The sequence below is a fragment of the Mustela erminea genome, chromosome 6 (genome assembly GCF_009829155.1).
Source record: "Mustela erminea isolate mMusErm1 chromosome 6, mMusErm1.Pri, whole genome shotgun sequence".
Taxonomy (NCBI): domain Eukaryota; kingdom Metazoa; phylum Chordata; class Mammalia; order Carnivora; family Mustelidae; genus Mustela; species Mustela erminea.
Genome location: NC_045619.1, coordinates 68,124,481 through 68,140,002, shown reverse-complemented (window position 1 = coordinate 68,140,002; position 15,522 = coordinate 68,124,481). Strand labels below are relative to the sequence as shown.

General features: G+C 34.8%; 1 protein-coding gene across 3 annotated transcripts in view; it reads left to right on the top strand.

Annotated features, from left to right (window-relative positions):
* RASSF8 (Ras association domain family member 8) overlaps nt 1-15,522 on the top strand; it is an 88,441-nt gene that overhangs the window by 54,161 nt on the left and 18,758 nt on the right. The window contains exons 1-3 of one of the 3 annotated variants that reach the window (XM_032347637.1): nt 3,973-4,050; nt 4,348-4,423; nt 6,690-6,896. In XM_032347637.1, coding sequence (XP_032203528.1) covers nt 6,794-6,896 — 103 coding nt within the window. In that variant the 5' untranslated portion in view covers nt 3,973-4,050; nt 4,348-4,423; nt 6,690-6,793. Of the gene's footprint in view, nt 1-3,956; nt 4,051-4,347; nt 4,424-6,689; nt 6,897-15,522 lie in introns of those variants that run through there. The other 2 variants (XM_032347636.1, XM_032347635.1) reach the window with 2 other exon arrangements.

Genomic DNA, 15,522 nt, shown 5'->3' with positions numbered 1-15,522 from the left:
GTGCTAAATAAAAAACTAAAATTACTACCTATATTCATTGTAAAGTTTTACTTTTTTAAGGATAGAAAGCTAGGTCTTAATAGCAGAATCAGTATTTTTATACCAGTAACTTTAGCTTGATTTGTGTCATATTTATACCAGATGCATTTGAAATTTCTTAATATGGATGCTAATCCCAATTATCATTTCTAGTCTTGATTTAAAAACTTCTAGAATGTTGGCTGCTCTTAAGGTACATGCTGTAATAAACTAAAATGACTTTATTTTAAGATGCTCTTATTAAAATAGTGTTCCTGAAATTTTGCTTTTGTGTTGATTTTTCATATGATAAAGAAGTTTCTAATTTTTGAAAGTTACAATTTTTATTTCCATTCACAGAATTAACTTTTGTTGAATTCATATTAAGCCCTGCACTAAATACATTTTTAAAAGATATTTCATTTCTCACAAATGCCTCTTGAAAAGTTCTGTGTCTTAAGTCATACAGTAAGTAATAGACTCAGGATTTGAACCTTGGTACATTCTGTTTCCACCAATCAGTGTTACCTTGAAAAAATGGCTCTTTCCAAAAAGTAGTTTTTAACGGTATAAACTTAAAGAAAATGCCAGAAATCTCTTAGAAGCTTTGGTTTGTATTTAAGTCAAGAGTTAAAAATTATCATAAATATGCAGACATATTTATTTTAGACTCTGTAAAAATAAATCTGGATGTAATTTTCAAAAACTGGAGGAATAGTTTGTTAGTACTGAAAATGAACCTGATCATGAGACACTCATTTTGCTGACATGTGCAGTTATTTATTATAGGTTCTCTGAATTAAAACTGTAGTTTCTCAACATGATTTAGTTGGTTTACTCTTTTCTTTCTCCTAGAATGGAAAATTTATACATGTTGTCTGATCATTGGTTATTAATAAAAGTAAATTTTCAAGTGATGGTAGGTGAGATTTCTTAGTGTAACTTAGGGCATTTTAAAAACATTTATTTGGGTACATTGACTCCTTTTAGAGAAGTGTGCCTTATTCATGCTTTAATTTCTTTACTCATCCCAATTTAGAATATATGCCCCTAAATTCCTAGGTTTCTGACCTTGCGAGAGTTATTTAAACTGAGAGTCACTTTTCTCTTTAAAATAAGGCTAATGATACCTAACCCACTGAATTGTATCATGAGGAGTAAGTGAGATACAATACTCCATGCTTAGCAGAGAGTAAGTATTCATGCCTTTCATTGCCATGATTGCAGAATTGTCACTTGAACATGTTAAATTTGGGAAATGTTTCACTGCATATGTTTAAATGCTGTGACCTGAGGATGATGAATAGTAAAGGAAAGAGCATGGGTTTACTGGATTTAATAATTAATATGCAAATATTGCTTAGCATTGTGAACTTTTAAAAACATACTATCAAAAAATTCTATGACTAATAAGAAAAATACAAAACCCATCTTTAGAAGGCATAGCTTAATTGTGGCAATTAAGACTTCATATAAGAAAAAGAGAAAAGCTATTAAATGTTCTCATTTGTACTCTACTGTTCCCACAAGTGAGCTTCACACAGTGTCTCTGTGTGAAGGGCTAGCTAAAATCTTGTTTTATATATAGCATGTCTTCAGAAGTTGGTCATTTGTATCCTGTAGTTGTACGCATTGTGGCTCTTTGCCACTATCTCATCCTCTGTGCTATGTCACTGAGTCCTAGTTTAACAGAGTTTAACCAGTTTCTCTGCTGTGAGGTATCTGCTGCACATGGTCTCCCAGAGCCAATGTGTTTTGAAAAATGTTTCCCAGAATTGTTAGACTGGGGAGCCTTATTTCCTTGGTGCATGTCACAGGACTGTTGTTCTTTTTTTTTTTTTTTTTAATTTTTTATTTTTTATAAACATGTATTTTTATCCCCAGGGGTACAAGTCTGTGAATCGCCAGGTTTACACACTTCACAGCACTAGGACTGTTGTTCTTAATATCTCATTTTGGGAGGCTTTGATTGATATCGCTGAAGTCCTCTGCCTTAGTGTCCACTTTTGAACATTGTGTGCCTTTTATGAAAACCTACTTTCTGTGACAGAGTTTACAGGACTGTATTATAGCAAAATAATGGGTTTGCTACAAGCAACCGAACATTTAACTGGGTTTCCAAAATACAGAACCAGAGTGGCGTAAACATGCATCAGCTGAATACTGCAGTTGAGGAGCAAGCAACCCATGACTGGCATCTGAGGCAGTTTTCCAGAAACTGTTATTTGTCTAGACGAAATCTGTTTTCTTACCCACGTTTTTCCTTTCTTATGTGTTTTCACCCTCCCTCTCCTTCTCTCTCATTGTGCTTCATCCTGTCATGTTCTCCAGGTTGTTTTTTTCCTGTTGTTGTTATTTGTTTTTATGTTTGGTTACTTTTCCATCTCCCACAGGCAAGAGGTACCATTTTTTTCCTTACCTCAGTCACCATTTGATTATTAAAAAGTTAATACTTTTTTACTTCATAACAGTTGTTCTCTATAACTTCATTTCTCACATAAAATTAGTTTTAGAATGAGGTAATCTAAACTCCCTCTAGTTTTTTTTTCTTTAAAGATTAATTTATTGGAGAAAGAGAGTGCATATATGCAGGTAGGGGGAGGAGTGAAGGGAAAAAAGAAGCAGACTTCCCGCTGAGCACCGAGCCCAGCACAGGGCTCTATCCCATGACCCCCTGAGATCATGACCTGAGCAAAACCAAGAGTCTGTCACCCAACCGACTGAGCCACCTGGGCACCCCTAGATTTTATTTTTTAATTAGCTTTCTGTACAAAAGGGAATTTGGGTATCTGATTATTAGTTCTAGTAAGTACTCTTCATAATATACAGTGTTCATTGTGCATAATCTCTGTACGGTGCCAGAAGAACTAGTGGCTAGCATCAATGTTTTATTTAAAATAGCTAGTTTGATTGTGAAGATTTTATTATAACACATTTTATCTGTAGGCTCTTTCTATAAAGAATGCTTTAATATGCAGTAACCATAGATATTGAGCAAAACTGGACATGAAAGAAATGTTAAAACTGGCACTAAACCACCTGTATGTTTGTGTCTAGGGTCCAGGGGGTAATGCAGTTTGCTTAGCAGTAGCCTGATGGTAGCATCACAAGGAAGTTAGATCATTTTAAAGCTTTCAGTCAATTCTTGTTTTTTGTGAGAGCCCTTGGTCACAACAGTTTCATCGGCTGATCAATACATCACTTTGTTTTCTGTGTTTTTCTGTCAAAAAATACCTTATTTGACACACATCGTTGATTCATTAACATTAAACTCACAGCCAGTAGCTCTATAACTCATACCTAACAACACATACTTTTCTCCATAAGTCACATCACAGCCTTCTTATACTTATGTCAGCACTATGCTTGGGAGCCATTTTCAACAGTGAAATCACCAACAAAAACTACAAGAATGCCAAAACATGGCACGAAATACACTGGGAAGAGGTAACTTGTCAACAGTATGAGAGCTGAAACAAGGCAGAATATGCTTCTTTATGACCTCAGCTGGGAATGTGTAGGTCAGACCACTCAGATTTTTCACAGCTGTATACATGTCTTTGAATGACTCTGAAAGTGCCATAAATATTGATTTTGGAGTTACAAGTAAATTTTAGTGAGTGTGTGAATTCACAAATAAGGAACCCATGAATAATGAGGATTGACTAAAATTGTTTCATTAAAGCACTGTTCTTGGGGGAATGTGTCTCCACAAATGTAGATGCTTAATTCCAATATGCTTTCAAGGTAATAAATAGTTTTTAACTAAAGAACACTTGTTCCCAGTAACATGTTACTGAATAAACCTAATTTTTCATTATAATAGTTAAAATAATAATGATTTGAATATAGAAACCTTATGGTAAAAACAATAACAACTATAATAATACCCTTGCAATAGAACCTTACTTCTACCTACATTATTGTTTCCATGGAAAAATTTATTCCAAATTCCAACTGAGATGTCAAAGCCCCTTAGCTTCTTGAGTCCTTAGTCCCAATGATGAGCAGTCCACCATACGCACCTACAGTGTAGGACTTCCGTTTTCCCTCTAGTCTAGTTCTGGGGCTGGGAGCAAATCGTGGGAGTTGGGCTCTGGACCACAGCACAGAAGGGAGTAGTAGGGGCTTCCACCGAGAAGACATTCTTCAAATGACTTTCACGAATAACACCATGATTTTGAGGGAAGCTAGGGGGATGATTGTTAGTACAGCCCCAAACTTGACAGAAGCCATATTTGGAAAACAGGGGCTCTGCTAGAAATAAAATTTTGGACCATGTGGTTCATTGATCTGATCTATTAAGGCATCTTTTTTACTTTCCTTAAGGATTTCAGTTTGAAAGATAGTATTAATGGTGTTAGAAGAAAAATGCAGATGCTGGTCTTCTCTGTGATGAGCCGTGGTAGGAAGTCTCTGATCAAGAGGATAAACACCTTGCAAGTTTATATCAACTAAGCAATATTATTTATGCTCAATGTTTTCCCACAACGTTATTATACTCTGTAATATTTAACAGATATGCATGTGCTCTGTGTTCATTTGTATTTACTTAATGGTTAAAAGTTTGAGGTAAAACAATGATAATTCAAGATAAGAAAATAAGAGGTGGTGTACTAAAATCTTTATAGAACTTAAAAATGGACCTCATAAGTTTCTTTTAAATGATAGGTTTCTTTTGGGGGAGGAGGCCTTTAATGAGATCTTTCTTGCTAGGTTTCCCAAGTTTAAGATTTTTAATGAAAAACAATGGACTAGGTATTAAATAGATTTTAATTCAGCTTAGTTTTTTTAAACTCAGCTGAGTTTTTTATTTAATAAAATAATTTAATTTTAATATATTAATTTAATACAATATATTAATGTGTGACCATTTTTTAATCTTAATTTTATTCCAAAAAGAATAATACATATTCTATTTTTAGTAAATAGAGCACCTGGTGGAGAAGGAAAAATCTCTTATTTTAAGAGAGGAGCATTTCCAGCAGGAATCTGAGGAGTCAGATTCTGTTTCCTTTCCTTAAATGGTCTTTAAATGGATTGGGGACAGTAGCATATATAAACCTCTCATTTGGAATTTCAAGTGTGCACCAGTCTATTAAATGCTCAGAGTACTATAACTGTAAAAAGAAAACTTGTTTAACTTTATTTGCAAGATTTCTTACAAATAAAGTTGGAGCACCCCCCCCCCCCGCCGCCCTCACACCCCAGAAACTTTAGCCTCTTGTGGGATTTCATAACTGAGGAACACAGTTGTGGAAATTAGCGTGTCAGAGGCAAGTGGTTCTTCTTCTGGGCATACAGGGGGTTTATGAAACCACCTTGGCACTTCAGTGTGGAGGCAGAAGGAGCCAAATCAACACACTGGGAAATGGTCCATCCTTTCCCTTGTTTTCAGCATGAAAAAAGTATTTTTGTACCTTCTCTAGAGAGAACAATAGGTTTATTCTCCTTCTCTCATGTGTGTTCTGACTTATATACCCAGGTGACGGGTGGCCTAGAACTATCTTAGGTCTTTTAAGAAAATGCACAAGGACTATATTATACTCTTTTACTAGACATGTTTTTAGTGTTTTTAAAATAAGCTTTTCAATAAGTCATCGATCCTGAAACACCAGTTCCATCATCAACCTTTAAATAAATTTAAATCATTTTAATTAAATCAATGTTTATTACATCTCATAAACTTTAGCATTCTTTTCAAAACCAATAAGAAAATAGAATCATAAGACAGTAGACAAACAAATCATTGATTGATTAGTTTTAACACAGGAAGAGCTGAGATTTTAAAAACCTACAGGAAAAAGAATTGTGTACAATTGATTTTTAACCAGTTAATAATAACATTCTAATCAATACAAGAAATCAAGGCATTTGGTTTGATTGTGTGAGAATGTGAAAGACATATATATAATGCAGCTTTAAAGAAAAAAATCAAACAATGGGGAAACAGCAAGTGTAACAAAAAGTTGAGGTTTATATTATTAGAATAACTCTTGTAATTTAAGAATACTGTCAAACCCCAGTTAAATAAATGAGAAAAGGACAAGCAGTTCATTCATGGGGAAGTTGTCAGCCAATAAAGAAATTAATTTCCATCATCTGCTTTCTGCACACCTGTGCCTTATGCTATGGTTGGTGTTGGAGTTTGAGTGTTGAAGACCACACTCTCAGTCCTTCCGGGAAGGGAGGGAGGCAAGGGACACATGAAACAAAGGAATGCAATGGAGTTGTGAAGATACATTTACAAATGCTTGCAAGGCTATGGAAACTGGTTCAACTGGTTTATTTTTCAAAAAATGACAAAAACTGTTTTTTAACCTTACAAATGATCCTAATGAGTTTTTTTTTTTTTTTAAAGAAAGGAATAGCTTATATGTTGAACAGTAGGGCTTAGTCAAGTAAGTAAGATTTCTTAGAGTTACTTTTTGATTTCTTAGAGTTACTTTATGATGAAAATTATAATTATGAAAATTATAATAATATGAGTCACTATCATGAATAGGTGACTATAGTTGTATTCATGCTACCAAATACAGTTCTATAAAGTAAGTATGTACATGGTCATTAATGGTAGTAAGATTATGAGATATTAGAATTTATTTCACATAATACTTAATAAAATAAATTTAAAGACTCGTTTTATTTAAAATGTTTTTTCTTCTTTTTAGCTGACTACACAAGACTCTGCCTTCCCCATATTTCCATAGCCAGCGACATGACCTGACACCTTGATGACCAGTCTCAGGGCCCTTAGGTGACTGGCTGCTACACCATGGAACTTAAAGTATGGGTGGATGGAGTTCAGAGGATTGTTTGTGGGGTCACCGAAGTTACAACTTGCCAGGAGGTTGTAATAGCCTTAGCTCAAGCAATAGGTAAGTGGACTTTCTGGGAATCTGCGATAAAGTGGTTTATACTTCCTCTTGTGGTTTATGGTTGTGTGTATTAAATATAGATTTCTATTTTTTTGTTTATTTGGTTCCATAATACAACTTGCAGGTACACTTTTACTACTATTCCCCGTGCTTAAATAAATCTATAAACACACTTATTCTCTGTCTCCCCCCAGATTTTACTGACCTTCAGACTAGAGTCTGCACTGCTTTCCATTCTACTGTTGTTTCTCCTAAACAATGATTTGTGGAACTAAAATGTTTTCTTTTTTTCTTTTTTTTTTTTTAAAGATTTTATTTATTTATTTGACAGAGATCACAAGTAGGCAGAGGCAGGCAGAAAGAGAGAGGGAGAAGCAGGCTCCCCACTGAGCAGAGAGCCTGATGCGGGGCTTGATCCCAACCCTGGAATCATGACTTGAGCCAAAGGCAGAGGCTTTAACCCACTAAGCCACCCAGGCGCCCCTAAAATGTTTTCTTGAGCTAAAACATGGATTCCTAGTTCCCAGACCCCTGATTAGGAAAAATCCCATTTTCTGTTTATTCTGACTACTTTTAGAAAAGAAAAATGCAGCAAATAACATGGTCCTTCAACAGAAAGATAATATGTTCATTTTTAAATCTTACCTTACAGTGCAGATGAAGTTATCAAGTACATGCTTACTAGCTCCATCTTGTTCACCTACTAAGAAGAAAAGTTGGAACTTTTCTTCTCAGTGTGTTTATCTTTATCATTTTTATTCATGTTTTTTAGTTGCCTTAACCCTTTTGGAATATGATGAGGGTATAAACATTGCAAAAGCCAATACTGTGGGCTATAGCTTATATTTGCATCATAAGTCCATCATTTAGCAAACATGTAGCAAACATGTTAGGTGCTTAGTGCTTCTTTGTCTTGAGCGACTAGTCAAGTTTACTTTATGTTATGCTAGTGTATACTGGAAACATGTTGCATTTGTTCATGATAGAGAAAAGTCACCCTGTACCGTGACACCTTAGCATTTTGTGGAGGCATTTCTGGCAGCTAAGAAATTGACAGTGCCCTGTGCAAAGATAGACTTTCTTTTTAATACTGACATCTTTTGATTTTTCTTAAATACTGTGTAGTACACATATTAAAACAATGATAAAATTCCTAATCAATGAAATTTTCTTGCATTTTGGCCTAAGTATATTTGTGGACTTAAGTTTAATATTTAAAGAAGGGAAAATAAAGGCATTTAATTTTATTTCATATTCTTTGCAACCAACTTATTTGGTTAATTATCCCTTTTACAAGCCCGATAAAGAATTCAAAGTAATGATCATAAAGGTACTCACTGGATTTGAAAAAAAAGTGGATGAACTCAATGAGAACTTCAACAGAAAGATAGAAACTATAAAAAATAAGCAGTTAGAATTAAAGAGTACACTAATTGAAAGGAAAAATACACTAGAGGGAATCAGCAGCAGATTAGAGGATGCAGAAGAATGGACCAATAATTTGGAAGACAGGAAAATGGACGATAACCAACCTTAACAGCAAAAAGAAAGAATAATAATAACAAATAAGAATAGGTTAAGGGAACTCGGTGATATCATTAAGCACAATAACATTCACATTATAGTGACCTCAGAAGAAGAAAAGAGAGAAGGGGACAGAAAACTTATTTGAAGAAATAATAGCTGAAAACTTCCTTAATCTGGGGGTGGAAACAGATATCCAGGTCCAGGAATCAGAGTGCCCCAAACAAAATAAACCCTAGGAGGTCCACACAAAAACACATAATTAAAATAGCAAAAACTTGGGACACCTGGCTGGCTCAGTGGGTTAAAGCCTCTGCTTTCGGCTCGGGTCATGATCCCGGGGTCCTGGGATCGAGCCCCACATCTGGCTCTCTGCTCAGCAGTGAGCCTGCTTTCCTCCCTCTCTCTCTCCCTGCCTCTCTGCCTACTTGTGATCTCTGTCTGTCAAATAAATTTAAAAAAAAAAAATTTTTTTTTTTTTATAAATAAAAAATAAAAAATAAATCAAAAAAAAAATTTTTTTGTTTAAATAGCAAAATCTTAAGAGAGAATATTAAAAGCCACAAGAGAAAAGTGAATTCATATAAAGGAAACCCCATAAGACTATCAGCTGACTTTTCAGCAGAAACTTTTCAGGGCAAAAGATAGGGGCACGATACACTGAAACGGCTAAAAGGAAAAAGCCTACAACCCAGCAAGGTTATGATTCAGAATTGAAGGGGAGATCATTTCCCAGACAAAGGAATTTATCACCACTAAACCAGCCTTAATAAGAAATGTTAAAGGGAATTCTTTACATGGAAAGAAAAGACCATAATTAGAAATGAGAAAATTATGAAAGGAAAAAATTCACTGATAAAAATAGTAATCAACTATGTATGAAGCCAATATGATGGTTAAACACAAAAATAGTAAAAGTCAATCATATCTATAAAAATTAGTCAAAGAATACACAAGAAGTAAAATATGATTTCATATACATAAAATATGGATGGGGAATAAAAATTTAGTGTTTTAGAATGTGTTTGAACTTAAGGGATTATCAGCTTAACATACGTAGGGTGTTAAATATGAATCCCATAGTAACCACAAATCAAAAATTCCATAGCAGATACACAAAAAAATAAAGAGAAAGAAATCCAAGCATAACACTAAGGAAAGTAATCAAACCACAAAGGAAGAGAACAGAAGAAGAAAGGAACAGAGAAGAACTATAAAAACAAACAAAATTAACAAAATGGCAATAAGTATATATTGATAATTACTTTATCATTACTTTAATAATTACTTTTAAATATAAATTTAATAATTTATTTTTAATTGCTTTAAATATACTTTAATAATTACTTTAAATATATTTTAATTTTATTTACTTTACATTACTTTATAATATTTACTTTATAAATGGACTAAATGCTCTAAGCAAAAAACATAGGCTGACAAAATGACCCAACTTTTGTAGCAACAAAATTTTTTTAAAAAAGATTTTATTTATTTATTTGACAGAGAGAGATCACAAGTAGGCAGAGAGGCGCAGGGAGAGAGAGAGAGGAAGAAGCAGGCTCCCTGCCAAGCAGAGAACCCAGTGCGAGGCTCGATCCCAGGACCCTGAGATCATGACCTGAGCCAAAGGCAGAGGCTTAACCCACTGAGCCACCCAGGTGCCCAAAAAAATGGATTTTAAAAAAATAAATAAACAAGACCCATCTTGCCTATAAGAGAAAAATTCATGACAGAAGACACTTATAGACTGAAAGTGAAGGATAGAGAAAGATAATCCATGGAAATGGAGGTGGAAAAAGAAAAGGTTTAGAGGCAATACTTACATCAGACAAAATAGATATTAAAACAATGACTGTAATAAAAGATAAAGGCCATTCTAACTGGTGTAAGGTGATATCTCAATGTGGTTTTAATTTGAATCTCCCTGAGGGCTAGTGATGATGAACATGACCAAGGTTAACAAGATAGGAAACAACATGTGTTGAGGGGATGTGGAGAAAGGGGAACCCTCTTACACTGTTGGTGGGAATGCAAGTTGGTGCAGCCTCTTTGGAGAACATTGTGGAGATTCCTCAAGAAATTAAAAATAATTTCTAGAGCTACCCTATGACCCTGCAATTGCACTCCTGGGTATTTACCCCAAAGATACAGATGTCGTGAAAAGAAGGGCCATCTGTACCCCAATGTTTATAGCAGCAATGGCCACGGTCGCCAAACTATGGAAAGAGCCAAGATGCCCTTCAACGGACGAATGGATAAGGAAAATGTGGTCCATATACACTATGGAGTATTATGCCTCCATCAGAAATGATGAATACCCAACTTTTGTAGCAACATGGACAGGACTCGAAGAGATTATGCTGAGTGAAATAAGTCAAGCAGAGAGAGTCAATTATCATATGGTTTCACTTATTTGTGGAGCATAACAAATAGCATGGAGGACATAGGGAGTTAGAGAGGAGAAGGGAGTTGGGGGAAATTGGAAGGGGAGGTGAATCATGAGAGACTATGGACTCTGAAAAACATTCTGAGGGGTTTGAAGTGGCGGGGGGGTGGGAGGTTGGTGTATCAGGTGGTGTGTATTATAGAGGGCACGGATTGCATGGAGCACTGGATGTGGTGAAAAAATAGTGAATACTGTTATGCTAAAAATAAATTAATTAATTTTAAAAATAATAATTTTTAAAAAATGATAAAGTCATTATATAATGATTAAAAGGGTTCAATCCAAAAGCAAATATTAACAGACTTAAAGGGAGAAATTGGCAGTAATGCAATAACCATAGGGGACTTTAACACCTCATTTATATCAATGTATAGACCACCCAGACAGAAAATAAGAAAACTGGCTTTGAACCACACATTCAGCCAGATGGACTTCATGAATATATACAGAATATACCACGCAAAAACAGTAGAATACACATTCTTTTCAAATGAGCATGAAATATTCTCTAGGATAGATAACATGTTAGGTCACAAAACAAATCTCAATAAATTTAACAAGATTAAGATCATATTAAGCATCTTTTCTGAATATAACAGTATGAAACTAGAAATTAATTACAAGGAAAAAAAAAACTGGAAAAACCCAAACACAAACACATGGGGACTACACAACCAGTGGGTCAGTAAAGAATTGAAGAGGAAATTTAAAAAAATGCGTGGAGACAAATGAAAATGGAAACACAACTGTTCATTATCTTTGGGACACAGCAAAAGCAGTTCTAAGAGGAATATTTATACTAATATAGGCCTACCTCAAGAAATAAGAAAAATCTCAATCTAACTTACAACTAAAGGACCTAGGAAAACAAATAAACAAACAAAGCTCAAAGTTAGTAGAAGGAATGAAATAATAAAAATTAGTGTGGCAATAAGTGAAATAGAGACCAAAAAAAAATTAATGAGATTAAGAGCTGGTTCTTTGAAAAGATCAAATAGTCAAATCACTAGCCAGATTCTGGAAGAAAAAAAAAAAAAAAACGAGAGAAAGTAAATAAAATTATGTATGTATATATGTATGTATGTATTTATAAATAAAAGTCTGAAATGAAAGAGGAGAAATAATAACTGACACCACAGAAATACAAAAGATTATGAGAATACAGTGAAAAATTAGGTGGCAGCAAATTGGACAACCTAGAAGAAATGGGGATAAATCTTTAGAAACATAAAATCTTTCAAAATTGAATCAGAAAGAAATAGAAAACCTGAAGAAATACATTACTGGTAAGAAAATTGAACTGGTAATAAAAAAAAATTCCCAATAAATGAAAGTCCAGGACCAGTTGTCTTCATCGGTGAATTCTACCAAACATTTAAAGAGCTAATACCTGTTCTTCTCAAACTATTCTGAAAAAAAGAAGAGGAAGAAAAGCTTTCAAATTCATTCAACAAGGCCAGCCTTTATTACCTTTGTAGCAAAACCAGACAAACACTACAAAGAAAAGAAAACTACAAGCCAGTATCCCTGATGAACATAGATGCAAAAATCCTCAACAGAGCATTAGCAAACTGAATTCAGCAATACATTAAGAGGGTCATTCAACACCACCAAGTGGGATTTATTTCAGGAATGCAAGGATGGTTCATTATTCACAAATGAATCAATGTGATACCTCATATTAACAAGAGGGAGAATTAAAAAAATCATATAATTGTGTCAATAGATGCAGAAAAAACACTTGACAAAATACATCTGTCTATGATTAAAAAAAACTCTCAGTAGAGGGCTTAAAGGGAGCATACCTCAACATAATAAAGGCCATATATGGGGGCACCTGGGTGGCTCAGTTGGTTAGGTGACTGCCTTCAGCTAGGGTCATGATCCCAGAACCTTGGGATCGAGTCCCGCATCGGGCTCCTGGCTCCATGGGGAGTCTGCTTCTCCCTCTGACCCTCTCCCCTGTCATTCTCTCTCTCACTCTCTATCAAATAAATAAATAAAATCCTTTTTAAAAATAGGCCATATATGAAAAACCCATAGCTAACATCATGCTCAGTGGTGAAAAATTGAAAGCTTTTCTTCTAATATTAGACATAAGACATGTTTACTCTCACCACTTCTATTCAACATAGTACTAGAAGTTCTAGCCACAGCAATCAGAAAAGAAAAAGGAACAAAAGGCATCCACATCCATAAGGAAGAAGTAGAACTCACTATTTGCAGATCACATCGTAATTACATATAGAAAACCCTAAAGACTCCACTAAAAATCCGTTAGAACTAACAAGTGAATTCAGTATGGTTGCAGAATGCAGAATTAATGTATAGAAAACTGCTATGTTTCTATACATTAATAATGAAGTAGCAGGAAGAGAAATTAAGATAATGCCATTTATAGTAGCATCAAAAAGAATAAAATAAGAATAAATTAAAGGAGGTGAAAGACCTATACTCTAAAAACTCTAAGACTTTGATCAAAAAAATTGAAGGAAATACAAATAAATGTAAAGATGGACCATAATCATGGATTGGAAGAGTTGATATTGTTAAAATGTCCATATGGTCCAAAGCAATTTATAGATTCAGTGCAATCACTATCAAAATACAAATAGTACTTTTCTCAGAACTAGAACAAGTAAGTCTAAAATTTGTATGGAAGCACAAGAGATCTTGAATAGCTAAAGCAGTCTTGAGAAAGAACAATAAAGCTGGAGGTTTTACTATCCCAGATTTCAAGATACATTACAGAGTTCATAATAATTAAAACAGTATGGTACTTGATCTCAGGGTCCTGGGATCGAGGCCCACATCGGGCTCTCTGCTCAGCAGGGAGCCTGCTTCCTCCTCTCTCTTTGCCTGCCTCTCTGCCTGCTTGTGATCTCTCTCTGTCAAATAAATAAATAAAATCTTTAAAAAAAAAAAAAAAAACAACAGTATGGTACTATTAGAGATCATCGCAGCAAGATAGAGAGCCCAGAAATAAACCCACAGTTACGTAGTCAATTAATCTATGACAGGGAGGCAAGAATATACAATGAGGAAAGGTAGTATCTTCAATAGTGTTGAGAAAACTGGACAACTATATGCAAGGAAATTAAAATGGGCCATTTTCTTAGACAACACACAATAATAAGCTCAAGGTGGGTTTTTCCCCCCCAAGGTAGATTAAAGACCTACATGTGAAACCCAAAACCATAAAACTCCTAAAAGGAGTTTTGGACATTGACCTTAGTAACATATTTATGGGTATTCTCCTCAGGCAAGAGAAATAAAGGACACACACACACACACACACACACACACACACACTACACCAAAATAAGCTTTTCCACAGCAAAGGAAACCATCAACAAAATGAATAGACAACCTTCTGAATGGGAGAAGATATTTGCAACTGATGCATTTGATAAGGGGTTAATATACAAAATATATTAAGAATACATACAACTCACCACCAAAAGAAAATCTTCTTAAAAATGGGCAGAGAACCTGAATAGACATTTCTCCAAAGAAGGTAACACAGATGGCCAACAGACACATAAAAAGACATTCAACATCACTAATCATCAGGGAAATGCAAGTCAGAACTACAATGAGATATCACTTTACACCAGTCAGAATGGTTAGTATCAAAAAGACAAGAAATAACGCGGATGTGGCAAAAAAGAGGACTCCTTGTGCACTGTTTGTGGGAATGTAAATTGGTGCAGCCACTGTGGAAAACAGCATGGAGTTTCCTCAAAAAAATTAAAAGTAGAAATATCATGATTCAGTAATTCCACTTCTGGGTATTTATCTGAAGAAATGAAACCACTAATTTGAAAAGATGAATGCACCCTATGTTTGTTGAAGGATTATTTATAATAGCCAGAACACAGGAGCAACCTAAGTGACCACCAGTACATGAGTGGATAAAGTAGTGTGTGTGTGTGTGTGTGTGTGTGTGTGTGTGTACATATACGTGTGTGTGTATACAGATGTATATAAATGGAGAACAGAGTGTGTGTCTGTGTGTGTAACAAGATATTACTCAGCCACAAAAAAGAATAAGATCTTGCCACTTGCAACAACATGGATAGACCTAGAAGGTATTAATGAAATAAGTCAAACAGTAAAGACAAATACCAAATGATTTCACTGATACATAGAATCTGAAAAACAAAGCAAAACACAAAAACAGACTTTCAAATACAGAGAAAAACTGGTGGTTGTCAGAGAGAAGGTGTTGTGGGGATTGGCCAAGTAGGTAAAGGGGATTAAGAGGTAGAAAATTCCTGTTGTAAAATAAGTCACAGTGATGAAAAGTAGATAATCAAGATAGTCAATAATATATTTTTTTAATTTTTTATTTTTTATAAACATATATTTTTATCCCCAGGGGTACAGGTCTGTGAATCACCAGGTTTACACATTTCACAGCACTCACCAAAGCACATACCCTCCCCAATGTCCATAATCCCACCCCCTTCTCCCAAACCCCCTTTCCCCAGCAACCCTCAGTTTGTTTTGTGAGATTAAGAGTCACTTATAGTTTGTCTCCCTCCCAATCCCATTTTGTTTCATTTATTCTTCTCCTACCCACTTAAGCCCCCATGTTGCATCACCACTTCCTCATATCAGGGAGATCATATGATAGTTGTCTTTCTCCGC